This window comes from Mesoplodon mirus (genome assembly GCF_964341445.2).
Source record: "Mesoplodon mirus genome assembly, chromosome: 7".
In the NCBI taxonomy this organism is placed as follows: domain Eukaryota; kingdom Metazoa; phylum Chordata; class Mammalia; order Artiodactyla; family Ziphiidae; genus Mesoplodon; species Mesoplodon mirus.
The window spans coordinates 85,810,897-85,827,526 of record NC_138983.1 but is presented as its reverse complement, the minus strand read 5'-3'; the positions used below and the strand labels follow the sequence as shown (position 1 = coordinate 85,827,526).

Below are 16,630 nucleotides of genomic sequence, written 5' to 3'. Positions count from 1 at the left end.
CCTCAACCTGATAAAGTACATCTATAAAAACCCTAAAGCTAACGTCATATTTAATGGTGAGAAACTAGAAACTTTCCAATTAAGATCAGGAATAAGGTGAAGATGTCCCCTTTCACCATGCATTTTCAACATTGTACTGTATGTCCTAGCTAATGCAACAAGGCAAGAAAAGAGAATAAAAGATAGATTGGGAAGGAAAAAGAAATCTTCTTTGGTGAGGTGTTTGTTCAGATCTTTTGCCCATTTTGCAGATGGCATGATTGTCTATGCAGAAAATCCCAAAGAACCGACAGAAAGCCCTCCTGGAACTAATGAGCAATTGTACCCAGGTTGCAGAATACATGATTAATATACAAAAGTCAATTGCTTTCCTATATACCAACAATGAACAAGTGGAATATGAAATTAAAAACACAACACCATTTACATTAGCACCAAAAAAAAAATGAAGTACTTAGGAATAAATCTAACAAAATACTTAGCTATATGAAGAGGTATATGAAGAAAACTACAAAATGTTGATGAAAGAAATCAAAGTAGTCTAAATAAATGAAGAGATATTTCATGTTTATTTGAAATTCCTTAATGATATATGATGTTTAACATCTTTTCATATGCTTATTTGACATCTGTAGATTTTCTTTGGTGAGGTGTCTGTTGAGCTCTTTTGCCCATTTTTAAGTTGGGTTGTTTGGTTTCTTATTGTTGATTTTTAAGACTCATTTATATTGTTTATTTATTTATTTTATTGAAATGTAGTCGATTTACAATGTTGTATTAATTTCTGCTGTACAGCAAAGTGATTCAGTTATACATATATATACATTCTTTTTAAAATATTCTTTTCCATTATGCTTTATCACAGGATATTGAATATAGTTCCCTGTGCTCTACAGTAGGACCTTGTTGTTTCTCCATCCTGGATGTAACAGCTCACATCTGCTAACCTCAACCCCCCACTCCATCTCTCCCTCAACCCCCTCCCCCTTGGCAACCACAGTCTGTTCTCTATATCCATGAAGACTCATTGATTTTGGATACATGCTTACAGCATCTTTCTTCATAACTGCCAAAAACTGGAAGCAACCAAGATGTCCTTTAAAAGGTAAATGGATAGACAAATTGTGGTACATCCATACAATGAAATACTAGTGATAAAAATAAATGAGTTATCAAATAACAAAAAAGACATGGAGGAATCTTCAATGCATATTGCTTAGTGAAAGAACCTAGTCTGAAAAGGTTACATACCATATGATTCCAACTGTATTAAATTCTGGAAAAAGTAAAACTATAAGGAGAGTAAAAGATCAGTGCTTGCCAGGGGCACGGGGGCTCTGGGGCTCAGAATGAAGAGGAGGGGCACAGAGGATTTCAGGGCAGTGAAAATATTTTTTATGATACTGTAATGGTGGATACTTGTCACTATACATTTGTCAAAAGGAAAGAACGTACAACGCAAAGAGTGAACCCTAATGTAAACTATGGACTTAGTTAATAATAGCATATCAATATTGGTTCATCAGTTGTAACAAATGTACCGCACTAATGCATGATGTTAATAATAGGGGAAACTGTGTGTATTGGAGGGGTGGATATATGGGAACTCTCTCTATTCTCTGCTCAATTTCCTGTAAACCTAAAACTGTTCAAAAAATAAAGTATTTTAAAAAATGAAAACACATTAGTTCTTTGGAAAATGTCACCCACATCATCTTCATCACCATTGCCATTGATCTTTGTGTCCTTTGAACCTTTGATAACCCATGAATGAGAGAAATTCTGTGTGTTACATTTTGTTTGTCTCTTGCCAGGCTTCACTGCTTTCAGTTCCTCAAAACCTGTCAAGCCATTATTAAGAAATCAAAGCAAGCAGGAAGTTTTAAATGACTCCACAAATTTGGGTGAGCCTCTACCACATGTTAGGCCAGGAGACAGCTTCCTAGTTTGGCCCTATAATATCACTCGCTCCCTTTACTTGGAAAATTGCTAAATGCTGCTACTGGACAGACGCCCTGCTGCTAATACAGACTGACTCTATAAGCCCCAGCCTACTGAGCTGTCCAACTATGAGATGAACTGTTATTTATTTATTATTATTTTTATTATTATCCTTATCATCCTCTAACATATTTTGAGGGCTTCCTGTGAACTGGGCCCTGCTGAAGCATTTTGTGTGCATTTTTATCATTTAATCTGCATGACAGCCCTAAACAGGGTCTCTATTATTATCTCCATCTTAGAGATGAAGAAGCTGAGACTCAAAAGGTGAAGTGAGAGGACAGCATTACCTTGATACCAAACCCAGACAAAGACACTACAAGAAAACTACAGACCAATATCTCTTATGAACACTGATACCACAATCCTCAACAAAATAGGAGGAAACCGAATTCAACAGTACATTAAAAGGATCATACACTATGACCAAGTGGGATTTATTCTTGGAATGCAGACTTGATGGTTCAACATATGAAAATTAATCCACGTAATACATCACATTAACAGAAAGAAGGAAAAAAATGATCATCTCGATTGATGTACAAAAAGCATTTGACAAAATGCAACACTCTTTCATGATAAAAGCACTCAACAAACAGGGAATAGAGGGAAATTACCTCAACATAATAAAGGTCAAATATGAAAGGCCCACAGGTAGCATCATACTCAAAGGTGAAAGACTGAAAGCTTTTCCTCTAATTTCAAGAATAAGATAAGGATACCTGCTTTTGCCACTTCTATTCAACAAAGTACTGGAAGTCCTAGCCAGAGCAATTAGGCAAGACAAAGAAATAAAGGCATCCAAATTCGAAAGGAAGAAGTAAAATTATCTCTGTTCACAGGCAACATGATCTTACATGTACAAAATCCTAAAGAGTCCATGAAAAACCACAACCCTCCTAGAACTAATAAATAACATTCACTAGCAAAATCGTAGGACACAAAATCAACACACAAACATCAGTTGTGTTTCTATATGCTCACAATGAACAATCTGAAAAGGAAGTTAAGAAAATAATTTCATTTACAATAGCATCAAAATGAATAACATATTTTGGGATAAATTTAACCAAGGTGGTAAAAGATGTGTACACTGAAAACTACCAAGTGCTGCTGAAAGAAATTAAAGACACAAATAAATGGAAAGACACCCTGTATTCGTGGGTTGGAAGACTTAATATTGTTAAGATGTCATTACTACACAGCAGGATCTACAGATTCAAAATCCCAACAGCAGTTTTGGCAGAAATAGAAAAATCCATCCTAAAATTCATATGGAATCTCAGTGGGCCCCAAATAGCCAAAATAATCTTGAGAAAGAAAAGCAAAGCTGGAGGTCTCACACTTCCTGATTTCAAAACTTACTGCATACAAAGGTACAGTAATCAAAACAGTGTGATACTGACATAAGGTCAGGCACATAGGCCAATAGAATAGAATAGAGAGCACAGAAATAAAACTTTGCATGTATGGTCCAATGATTTTTGACAAGGGTGCCAAGATTATTCAATGGGGAAAGAGCAGTATTTTCAACAAATGATGCTGGGAAAGACTGCAAAAGAATTAAGTTGAACTCTTACCTTACACCATGTATAAAAATTAACTCAAAGTGGATCAAAGGCTTAAACATAGTCTAAAACTATAAAACTTTTAGAGGAAAGCACAGGAGGAAAGCTTTATGACATTGGATTTGGCAATGCATTATTGGATATGATACCAAAAGCATAGGCAGCAAAAGTAAAAATAGATAAATTCAACTATATCAAAAATTAAAACTTCAGTGAATCAAAGGACACAATAAACAGGGTGAAAGGCCATCTAGAGAATGGGAGAAAATAGTTGCAAAACACAAATCTGAAAAAGGGTTAATATGAAGAATATATAGAGAACTATAACTCAACAACAACAACAAAAAAGAACCCCCAAATAACTTGATCAAATATGGGCATAGAACTGGAATAGACATTTCTCCAAAGAAGATATATAAATGTCCAACAAGCATATAAAAAGATGCTCAACATTACTAGTCATTAGGGAAATTCAAATCAAAACCACAGTGAGATACCACCTCATACCCATTAGGATGGCTACTATCAAAACCAAACAAACAGCAACAGAAAATAACAAGTGTTGGCAAGGATGTAGAGTAGGGGAACACTTATGCACCACTGAGAATGTAAAATGGTGCAGCTGATATGGAAAACAGTAGAGCGGCTTCTCAAACAATTTAGAATAAAATTATCATATGATCCAGCAAGTCCACTTCCGGGTATATACCCCAAAGAATTGAAAGCAGGAACTTAAAGAGTTATTTGTACACTCATGTTTATAGTAGCATTATTCACAATTGCCAAAAGGTGGAAGCCACCCAAGTGCCCACTGACTGATGATTGGATAAGCAAAATGTGGTCCATCCATACAGTGGAATATTATTCAGTGTAGGAGGAAGGAAATTCTGACACATGCTACAACATGGATGAACCGTGAGGACATTATGTGAAATAAGTGTCACAAAAAGGCAAATTTTGTATGATTCCACTGTGTGAGGTACATAAAGTAGTCAAGCTCATAGAAACAAAATAGAACGGGGGTTGCCAGGAGCTGGGGAAGCGGAAACGGGGAATTGTTGTTTAATGGGTACAGTTTCAGTTTTGCAAAATGAAAAATTCTGAGGCTGGTTGCACAACAATGTGAATAACTTACAACTACTGATCTGTACACTTAAAAGTGGTTAAGACGGTAAACTTTATAGGTATTTTACCACGATTTAAAAAATGGCTAAGATGAAGGGACTCACTCAACATCAGGATGCTGGCACAGGGCAATGTCAGGGTTTGAACCCAAGGCTAATTCCAAAACTTGTACCTTTGATTTGTACCTTGTGATTTTCAGAGTAGAGAGTGATTTAACAATGAGAGAGGAGACAGGCAGGACCTAATATACAAAACAAGTGCATTTTTTAAGGCTCCTGCATTGAAAATGTCTTTAAAAAGTATATAGTGAGTCCATAAAATATTGAGACGTTTAAACTTCTATTAACAATGACCATCTGCTCTGATGACCCCTGTGCTTTAAGGAAGCCTCCTCAGGAAGCTGACTTAGTTATGACATTGCCCTGAGGTTCACTGACATTGTCGCTGAGGTTCGACGTGTACCTGGAACCGTCCTTTGGAGCTAGGTTTCAACCTTGCATCACCTGGCACTGGGAAGCCCCATCTCAGACCATAACCTCCCACTCCCGGCCTTCCTTATCCTCTGTCTCGTCCTCTCCTTGAGTCACGTAGCCTTTGCTCCCTGTTTGCTCCCTATGGGTAATGCCCTATACTCACTCAGCCTGGGCCCTGCTCAAGCTCACCAGCTCCTTCAAGTCCATCCCGGCCCCTAAACCCTCCTGCCACCCTCACACTTCTGTCCTGAGGCTGGCCTAGTGCCCTTTGGGCCCCCCAGCCAGCAGGTCCCTGCTCTCAGGCTTTTCATTCTACTTTGACAACAGCCTCCTAGGTCTTCACCTCCTGCACCTGCCTGCATCCTCTGTCTGCTTCTCCCGACCCTCCTCCATCCCTTTACACGGCGCCTTCTGCCCAGCAGGCCCACCTGTGCGGCTACATCCATGGGCTGATGGGCTCCTTGTGTCTGGTTTCTTGTTGGGTTTGGCCAATGGGGGGGTTAGATATCAGAGCAGGGAGGAGAGAGCTTGGGGTACTTACTCCCCTGGCTTCCATTCTCTGGGGCCACACAGCTTCCCTCAGAGGACTCTACCCAGCCCTCGGGGTCTCCGGGTCCCAGGAAATGCCCCTGCCCCTCACCCCTCAGCTCTGGGTGTGGGAACAGTCCTCACTCATACTAGCTCTGGGCCCTGCACTATCCTTTGAGGTTTCTCTGAGCCCTGCCCACTCCCTATGGAGTCCCTTCAGGAAACTCCCCTCCATCACTCCACACCCCTGTGAATGTGCCTTCAGCTCCCTGCCAGGACCTGGACTTCCCAGGCATGGAGAAGCTCCTAGATGGGACCTTCAAGGCTTCTCCTAGCTGCCAAGGGCCTCTGGGTGGTCCTGCCTTCATCCCACCCTGGTCTGGTCCCTCTCCTCAACCATCTCCTCTTCTGCATCCTCACCTTGACAGTGTAACTTCCGTCTAACCTGTGAACATGCTCACCACCCCCTCGGCCTGGAAACACCGCCTCTTCCCCCTTCCTTTCCTTTATTGTCAAATGGCTTCAAGAGGTTCCTCTCCCGCTGGGTCCTCAACCCACTGCCATTGCCCTCGGGGGCCTCCTCGGGCTCTCGGCCTCCCTGTGACATGTGACACAGTTGTCAGAGAGAGGCACATGGCCTGGTGGTTCAGGGGTTGGGGGAGCAGGGCAACGTGGTGGTTATTAGACTGGGCTCGAGTCCAGCTCTCCTACTTCCTAGCAGGGTGACCTTGGGCAAGTGATACCTCAGCTTCCTCATCTGTAAGGTAACAAAAGGACAGTCTTATAAGCTACTGGTGATGTATAAATGATATAATACATACAAAAGCACTTAGAAGAGAACATAGGGCAAATGGGAAATGTTCTCTGTTATGAGCAAGAGGATGGGCTCTGGAGTTAGAAAGCCTTGAGTTCAAGTCCCACCTCTGCTACCTTCCAGCTGTGCAGCCTGGGGCACGGTTCTTTGCTTCTCTTTGGTTGCTCCCTGAGCAGCAAAAATGAGTTTGATAAGCTGGGCTTCGTAGGATTGACAAAAGGTACTGCTTGGTGACATGTTCAAAGGAGTGGGATAACATTTTTGAAATTAACTTGTGTGTGTGTGTTTGTGTGTGTGTGTGTGTGTGTGTTTTATCTATTTCTTTTAACCTTTTGGTTCTAGGCTATCCCATCCCCCAGCCCCATCCCCCCACTGCCTCCAGAAAGGGATGTAGTGCAGAAATAGTAAAAAAAAAAAATGGGGTTTTCAAAAGAATAAGGATATGAGGAAACGGCCAGGCGCTGGTGAGACGACGAGTCTGGGATTGGAAGGAAAGAAGAAGCTCCTCTGCTTCCCCGTCAGCTGGATCCTTCCTCCCCGGTCTCCCCGGGAGAGCCCTGTGGACCGGTAAGGCCTCAGGAGAGGCTGGTCCTGAAATCAGACTGCCCGAGCGTGGTGCCCAGTGCCCCAGCCTCCCTCTGTGACCTCAGGCAGGATACTCAGCCTATCTGTGCCTCAACGCCCTCATCTGTAAAGTGGGGCAAACAACACTAACCTCCTAAGGATGAAATGAGTTAATACACTCGAAAGTGCCAAGAACAGTACCTGGCACAAAGCAAGCTGTCTCTGTGATGAATACCCTCAGCCTGGAAGCAGCTCTCTGGCTCCCTCACCTCTCTGACTGCTTCCAGGTCTCCACGCCGGGCTCCTCTCCCCTCAAATGTCCGTTTCCTCCGCACTCTGTCCATGGGCTGGGGCCACTGTGCCACCCCGTCGATTCGCAGGTGTGTATTTCCAACCCCTGGCTCATCTCCAGGCCCCAAACTGCCTGGCTGCTTCCGGGATGTTGAGGTGCTCACTCAACCAGTCCTGCTTCCTGCCCTCTTGGTAACGGTATTATCACCTGCCAGCTCATCCAGCCATCTTTCTCCGTGGCCTGTGGCATTGATCCTACTGATTCTTCCAGAAAGCTCTCAGACCAGTCCCAAAGCAACGGTCCAGTCAGGTGGTAGTATTAATGTGGTGGGCAGAATGGTCTCCCAAAGATGCCCATGCCCTGATCCCCAGAACCTGGGAATATGCTCCATGACGTGGCCAAAGGGACTGTGACGATGTCAAGGTTACTAATCAGTGCTCTTAAAAGAGGGAGACTAAGGACTTCCCTGGTGTTGCAGTGGTTAAGAATCCGCCTGCCAATGCAAGAGACACGGGTTCGAGCCCTGGTCCGGGAAGATCCCACATGCCATGGAGCAACGAAGCCCGTGTGCCACAACTACTGAGCCTGCGCTCCAGAGCCCACGAGCCACAACTACTGAGCCCACGTGCCACAACTACTGAATCTGCGTGCCTAGAGCCCGTGCTCTACAACAAGAAAAGCCACTGCAATGAGAAGCCCGTGCACCGCAACAAAGAGTAACCCTCACTCGCTGCAACTAGAGAAAGCCTGTGCTCAGCAACGAAGACCAAACCCAGCCAAAAACTTTTTAAAAATTTTTTTAAAAGTGGGAGACTATCCTGGGTTATCCAGGTGGGACTAATTGAACTCCACCAGTCCTTATAAGCAGAGAACTTACTCTGGCTGGATTGGAGAGATAAGTGGTGTTTCTTGCTGGGCCCCCACTTAACAGCCCCAATGCTCCTCTTCCTGGGAAAGCACCAGGTCAACGTTTCCTCTTTACCCAAATCGCCCCCTAGATGGCGCCACCTCAGTCTGTTGCATGAATGAGGATCAGGAGAACATTGATCTCACATTTCACTGACAACCCCCATTCTGGATTCCACAGGGTGGAATTTCCCTAGCTTACTCAATTATCTTGTTATCTCAGTTAACTGAGAATTTCCAATTTAGATATTAGATGTTCCCAAAGCTAAATTTACACTCAAAAAGTGAAGCTTCTGTTTTTAGAAGCTTGAGTCAGCTCAGTCTGAAACTCAGCCTCACCTCCCCCGTCTAGCTGTGTGATTTGGGCCAGTTCCTTAACCTTTCTGAGTCCCATGTCCATGTCATCAAATGAGGATAATAATGATAATAGTAGTTCTCACCTTCACAGGATTTGTTTTGAGGATATAATTCTGTAAATATATATACAGAACATACATAGATGATGTATAAAGCCATGTGAGATACAGTAAGTAGTCCATAAATGTATGCTGTAGCTATTTGTATTATGTATGCTATTCAAAAGATTATGATCGAAAATTTCTTTCATCTCACATCCATCAGAATGGCTACTATAAAAAAAAAAAAAAAGGGAAGGGCTTCCCTGGTGGTGCAGTGGTTGGGAGTCTGCCTGCCGATGCAGGGGACACGGGTTCGTGCCCCGGTCTGGGAGGATCCCACATGCCGCGGAGCGGCTGGGCCCGTGAGCCATGGCCGCTGAGCCTGCACGTCCGGAGCCTGGGCTCCGCAACGGGAGAGGCCACAACAGTGAGAGGCCTGCGTACTGCAAAAAAAAAAAAAAAAAAAAAAAAAAGGAAATAACAAGTGTTGGTGAGGACGCAGGGCAAGTGGAACCCTTGTGCCCTGTTGTGAGAATGTAACTTGGTGCAGCCACTATGGAAAACAGCATGGCAGTTCCTCAAACAATTAAAAATAAAATTATCATATGATCCAGCAAGTCTACTTTTGGGTATATATCCCAAAGAACTGAAAGCAGGGGCTTGAAGAGATATTTATACACCCATGTTCATAGCATTGTTTGCAACAGCCAAAAGATGGAAACAACCCAAGTGTCCATCAGTAGATGAATGAATAAACAAAATGTGGTGAATCCACACAATGGAATATTATTCAGCCTTAAAAAAGGAAGGAAATTCGGACACATGCTACAGCATGGATGAACATGGACATTATACTCAGTGAAAGCATATTATACTCAGTGAAAGAAGCCAGTCATGAAAAGACAAATACTGTTATGATTCTACTTATATGAGATACCCAGAGTAGCCAAGGTCATAGAGACAGAAAGCAGAACGGTGGTTGCTGGGGGCTGGGATGGGGGGACAAGGGGAGTTGTTGTTTCATGGGTGCAGTTTCAGTTCTGCAAGATTCAAAGAGTTCTGGAGATGGATGGGGGTGATGGCTGCACAACAGTGTGAATATATTTAATGCCACTGCACTGCACACTTAATAAAAGTGGTTAAGATGGTAAATTTTATGTTATGCATATCTTACCACAATAAAAAAAAATGAGAAAAATGAGATCACGATCTAGCCCTTTCCTCTGAACATTTTCCTCTTGGAAGCCCTCCATCTGCTGGTGAGAAACTAGTCCCATCAATTGCTGTGGTGGGTACTGACCAATGAAACCAGCTGCCAGTTCCCAAACAGGGGACAAAACATTCCCTGAGGACTGGTGAGACCAAACAGGTGAACCCCCAGAGCAAGGAGCACTTGGGGAGAAGCCAAGGGTGAGGTGGGGGTGAGGGGGGAGGATGGGAGCACGACCCAGGCAGGAGGACAAGCGCGATGCAGATGGGGAGCCAGCAAGTGCACCCTCCCAGGCCTGTTTCATTCCGTGGATTTCCCCACAGAGAGTCCACCTGTCACCTTCTGTCTCAAAATGCAGGTGTTCGCTTAGAATAACAGAAATGTGAATTAAAATGACACAGGTACCATACTTCACCCCGTAGATCAGTGAAGATCCAATGGGGGGTCAGCACCCTAGGCTGGGGAGGGAGTGGGAGACGGGCGTCCACTGCTGGCAGGACACCACATCCGGAAACCTCTGGTGGGCAATTTGGCCATGCCCATCAGAGTTACAGCTGTATGTGTCCTTTGACAGAGCAGACATACCTGCACGTCCGTGAAATGATGCAAATAATAGGAGAATCCCAGCAGCCTTGTTTAATAATAATAAACAAGATTATGGTGTAGGCTCTGGTTCTTTTCTGAGAGGGAGCCCAGAACTGGCAGGGGCCAGGAAAAGGGACGAGAGTCATCTGGCTGGATGGGATCTGGGGTGTGTGTATGAGATCAGTCTGGCTTCACGACCCTCAGATCCCACGCTAGAAGGGCTGACACAGGCTGGAGAGATGGCTCCACCCATGAGAAAGGAGATGGCTGGCAGGACACTGATCACCGAGGGTGAGGGGTGGACACCAGCATTTCATCCCCCTGTCATGTCTGTTCTTTCTTTTTCTCTTCCATCTCCACCCTCGTAGCTGCAGCCCTGCGCTGACTTGGGCTGTCCTAGAGCTCAGTCTTCTAGGGATCCTGGGACTTCCCCAGGGTGGGACTGAGGGAGTCCCTGGGGAGGGGTAGGGTCAGTCAGCCCTTCATTGTTTACCCTTCGCTTCTCTTTTCCTCAAAACAAAGTTTATTGAAAGAATACACACACACACACACACACACACACACACACACACACACACACACACAAGCAGGAGTTCTGCTGATCAAGAACGGAGAGGGAGGGAGCACTGATGGTGGGGTTCTCAAAGTGTGGTCCTGGAGCCAACTCCAGGGGACTCCATTCCCCCCACCTGAACCTGGGGAGCATATAAATGTGAAGATTCCTGGGCCTTACCCCAAACCCACTGGGTCAGAATGCCTAGGAGTTCATGTTGAACAACCACTCTTAAACATACGGAAAATCCAACAACCACTGGCTTTGGTGTTTCTTCATTCTGGAAGAACTGAGTCCCTTTCTCAGCAGAGTTTAAATAACAGCCACATCCAACTCTAAAGATTACAGTTTACAAGGCACAACAAATCATATAAATTATAACTTGCAAGGTTTAGCTGTGAAATGAGCAAGGCTGAGGCTTTTGAGCCATGTAAAATGGGAGAGGGGAGATTGTGAATAGAGCTCCTGATGGCTCGCCTGCACACAGCAGCTGGGATGTTCACTGGCAGGTCTCCCCCTTGTTTACAATCCTTCAAGCCTTCTTCCCACTGCTTTTCAGATAAAGATCCAAACCCTTATGGTGACATGAAGGAGGCCGACTTGTCCCTTAGCCCTCCTCCTTCCCACTCTGACTTCTGGACGCCCTGGTTTTCTCTCAGTCCCTTGGGTTCACAATATGCTCTTCCACCTCAGGGCCCTTGCACATGCCATTCCCTTCTCCTATTGTCTAGTTAAGTCCTCCTTGTCTTCCATATTCCTTTCCTTTACAGCCCCAATGTTGGAATGGAATTAGTCACACCTTTGTGGGATCATTTGACTTATTTCTCTCTCTCCTGGCAGCTTCCTGATGTCAGGGACCATGTCCAGTTCTGCCATCACTGTACCCCTAGACTTGGCTCGGTGCTGAGGCTCTGGGTAAATACTGTGCAATGAATGAGTGATAGCAACAGTTATCACTGTTGACTATAAACAGTTCTCACTAGCCTGGCTATAAACAGGCTTCCTATTGCCTTAGGGAACCAAACTCCTTACAGGATATAGAAAAAAGTCTGGAAGGTAAAACCCTGCAAATATCAATATTGATATTTCCCTGAGCCAAATGATTACAAGTGACTTTTATTTTCTTCCTTATATTTTCCTTTCTCCCAATTTTTAAAAACAAGAAGCATGTAACTACCTTCCATTATCGGAAAGAGTAAATGATGTCGAAATACTACGATACCAATAGTCAAAACAACATGTCAGCCTTGCTGATGAGTAGAAATCTTTAGAAGCATGACTGCCTATTCTTTAGGATTGATCCAAGCAAATAAAACAATCTTTTTTATTTGCTAGATGTAACCTCTGGGTAAATGCAATGATGACTTTTTAGTAATATAAATCCCTGAATTTTTTTTTTTTTTTTTTTTCGGTACGCGGGCCTCTCACTGTTGTGGCCTCTCCCGTTGCAGAGCTCAGGCTCCGGACACGCTGGCTCAGCGGCCATGGCTCACGGGCCCAGCCGCTCCGCGGCATGTGGGATATTCCCGGAACGGGCACGAACCCGTGTCCCTTGCATCGGCAGGCGGAATCTCAACCACTTCGCCACCAGGGAAGCCTAGTGACGTATTTCTTAAGCTAAGTCCGAGGAGCAGTAAGCAGTGAATTATTTATATACAATGAACGCAACTCAACTTCTGTCTAGTTAATAACTGTCCTCATTAGTTCCCTTTTCCAAATGGCTTATTAATGTCAGTGGATCCTCATCTCAACCCTGTGCACCTCTGAGGATTCTTCTCAGTCTCTGTTTTAGGAGACCATAATAATGATCATTGTGTCATTCACTGAGCACCACATGCCAGGCTCTTTATATGCATTTCTCACTTAATCCTCAGAATAACCCTGTGAGGTAAGAGGTTTACAGACAGGGAAAAGGAGCTCAGAGTGATTAAGTAATTTGGTTGAAGTCACTCAGCCACAAAGTAGCCTAATGAGATTCAAACCCAGCTCTGTCTATCTCCAAAGCCTGTGCTTTTAAAAATTACTACAGTTTTCTAATATCATAGTCCGGTTCAAAACAGAGATCTCTGTCTCTACTTTAGCCAGACAGGAAATAAAACTACCCCAAATCTATGCCTTGTTAGGATAAAGAAGAAACTACAGTTCTTCTTCTTCTTCTTTTTCCTCCCACTTTGCACACTGAACAGATGTTCTGTGTCCTTGAAGGGAGACCATATCATGGAGGAGAATCTCACGGGGACGTTCATGGAGTTATCTTTAAATCTGTTGCGTTTACAATAAACATTCTCAGAAAACTAGGAATAAAGGGGGAAATTTCTCACTTGGTAAGAACATGTATAAATACCCTACAGCTAACCTCGTACTTAACGGTTAAAGACTGACTTTTTTCCCCTAAGGTCAGGAACAAGTGAATATAAGGATTTATACACTGCTCTTGTTCAGCAGAGTCCTGGAAGTCTTAACCAGGGAAATAAAGCAAGGAAAAGAAGATTCAAGACATTCACATCTCCTTTTCTGAAAGGAGAAATAAAATTGTTCTTATTTGCAGATGACATGATTGTTTATGTATAAAATCCCAAGAAATCTACAAAAGCCCTTATATAAGAAAGTGCAGTTAAGGTTCCAAGATACCAAGAAGCATACAAAAATCAACTGTATTTCTATATACTGTCAATGAACATGTGGACACCAAAATTAAAAATATAATACCATTTACAATCACTCAAAAAAAAAAAAAGAGAGAGATACTTAAGTGTAAATCTAACAAAACATGTTCAGGACTCGTATGCTGAAAACTACAAAACACTCATGAGAGACACTGAATAAATGGAGAAATATACCATGATCATGAATTGGAAGACAATGTAGGAGTATATCAATTATTCTCACATTGTTATATAGGATTAAACACAATTCCAATCAAAATTACAGCATGATATTTTGTATATACAGACAGGCTTACACTAAAATGTAAATGGAAAGGCAAAGGAACTAGAATAGGTTAAAAATTTTTTTTAAAGAAAAGTGGGAGGAATCACACTACCTGATTTAAGAGTTACATAGCGACAGTAATCAAGGCTATCTCATAATGGTAGATCCATTATGACAAATAGATCCATGAAACATAATAGGGAACTAAGAAGTAGCCCCCATAGAAAGTATGGCCAGATTATTTTTGACAAACTTGCAAAAGCAATTCAATGGAGAAAGGATAGTCTTTTCAACAAATGGTTCTGGAACAACTAAATATCCACATGCAAGAAAAATGAACTTTGACCTAAATCTCACATCATAAACGACAGTGAACCCAAAATGGTTCATAGATTTAAACATAAAAGTATAAAACACTTAGAAGAAAACATAAGAGAAAATCCTCAGGGTCAGGGACCTTGTGGCATGTTCTTAGACATGACACTAAAAGCATGATCTATAAAAGAAAAAATAACTACCTGGACTTCATCAAAAGTTAAAGCTTTTGCTCTGTGAAATACTCTGCTAAGAGAATGAAAAGACAAGCTACGGATGGGAGAAAATATTTGCAAACCATCTATCTGACAAGGGACTCATATCTAAAATACAGAAAGAATTCTCAAAACTCAATGGTAAAAAAATTAACAATTCGATTAGAAATACTTAAAAGATATGAAGAGATATTTCACTGAAGAGGATATGCAGAAGGCAAACACGTACATGAAAAGACATTTAACATCACTATCGATTTGGGAAATGCAAGTTAAGACTATGATGAGATACCACTACACACTTACTAAAACAGCTAAAATGAAAAACAGTGTTTAGGCTAATTGCTGGTGAGGATGTATCTCACACATTGCTGGTGGAAATGAAAAATGGTACAGCCACGCTGGATAAGCCTGGCAGTTTCTTTACAAACCGAATCTATATAAACACATATGTTAATCCATGCAATCATACTCCTGAGCATTTATCACAGAGAAATAAAAACTTATGTTCACACAAAAACCTGTACACAAATGTTTATGGTACATTTATTTGTAATAGCCCCAAATGGAAACAAAATGTCCTTCAAAAAGTGAATGGTTAAACATAGGTGATACGTCCATACCGTGGACTATTACTCAGCAATAAAAGAACAAGCTAATAACCTAAATGGATGTCAAGGGCATTACAATGACTAAAAAAAAAAAAAAAAAATCAATCGCAAAGGTCATAGATAAATGATGAAAATTATAGAGACGGAGAACAGATTAGTGGTTTTCGGAGTGTGGGGACGATGGTGGGAGGAGGAATTGTGACTATAAAAGGAGCATCACAAGGGACATCTCTGATGATGGAATACTCCTATATCCTGAGGGCCACACCCAAATCCACACATGGTAAAATGGCACAGGACTCCACACATGCTTCGTGCCATTCTCTCTACCATTTGTGCATCTATAATTATTTCAAAATAAAGTTTAAAAAACTCTGTTGAGTGAAGTCTGAGAGTGGTCTGCCTTTCACAGTCCTAAAGGGATTCCATTGCATTTCTCTTTCTGCTTCAATATTTTAATCCCTTTCAAAATGTTAAAAGGCTCAAAGCCACTGTTTTTATAATTCCTTACTTACAATTTCTTCCAACTTCCTTGGCTGTCAATGAGCTGGGACTGTGGACCAAGCCACAGCTAATTCAGAGAATGGAATGAAATGAAGTGAGAGAGCGCTGAGGCCATGCCCAGGGCTTACCCTGATTTACTACTTGGAGGTACGTGGGCGGGGGAGGGCTCTGAGGGGCCCATAGTCTCCAGAAGCTCTGGAAAGGGCGAGAGGCCATTGCTCAAGCTGGGCACTTCAGGTGGCCGTGGCTGCCACACGCGGAGCAGGTGAAGGTCAAGCATCAGCTCTAAGCCCACCTTCCAAACCACGCCATCAGGGTGGGACACTGCAGACACAGTCAGCAAAGGACACAGGGCCCATCGCACTTTGCACTGTGCTCATTCTTACCACATGTGCCAGGGAGACCCAGCACATGCCGGGATTGGTTATTGGTGGCACACCGAGGAAGGCTGGGACTGGTAGCCAGAGGCTGTGCTTTACAAGAGACTGGAGTCCACAGAACAGTAAGGACTTTTGGTGGTGTGAGAGGTAGGGAGGGTCGGGGACTGGCTAGGAAGAGGTCTTACCTCTAAAACAAGGTCTGAATTTTCATGCCTTCCAATCGTAGTGCTTTTATTCAGGACAAAATAGCCTTCTGCACTCTTTAGATAGGCTTTCATATTCTCTGCTTTCCCTATAAAAGGTTTTCAGAAAACAATTTTGTTAGAAAAATACAGTCCTCTAATTATTCAATGTCATATTTAGAATGAATGGAATACACCATAATGTCCACAGGAGAAGTCAGCAGAGGTAGGAGTGGATAGCTGGATTTAACAATGATCACAATGATAATTCCGCACATTTTTAAGACTGTCCTTTTAACAGTGATAGCCGGCATAGATGAGCTTGCTTCTGATCACAAGAGGACATCCTTTATGTAACTCAGAGCACAAACAAGCAATAGCAAAAAAAAAAAAACCAAACAAATCTGAATTCCACTGATAACCGCTCTCCACCTCCCATTAAGTTTAGTTTGGGGTTAGTTATCTGACAGAATCA

At 42.7% G+C, this 16,630-nt stretch overlaps 1 protein-coding gene across 1 annotated transcript in view; it reads right to left on the bottom strand.

Annotated features, from left to right (window-relative positions):
• Positions 1-16,251, bottom strand: part of LOC309808843 (forkhead-associated domain-containing protein 1-like) — a gene marked incomplete at its 5' end in the record, with an annotated part of 203,913 nt that extends 187,662 nt beyond the window's left edge. The window contains one exon of the mRNA XM_082629415.1: positions 16,159-16,251. Coding sequence (XP_082485541.1) covers positions 16,159-16,251 — 93 coding nt within the window. The remainder of the gene's footprint in view (positions 1-16,158) is intronic.
• Positions 16,252-16,630: the final 379 nt, after the last annotated feature.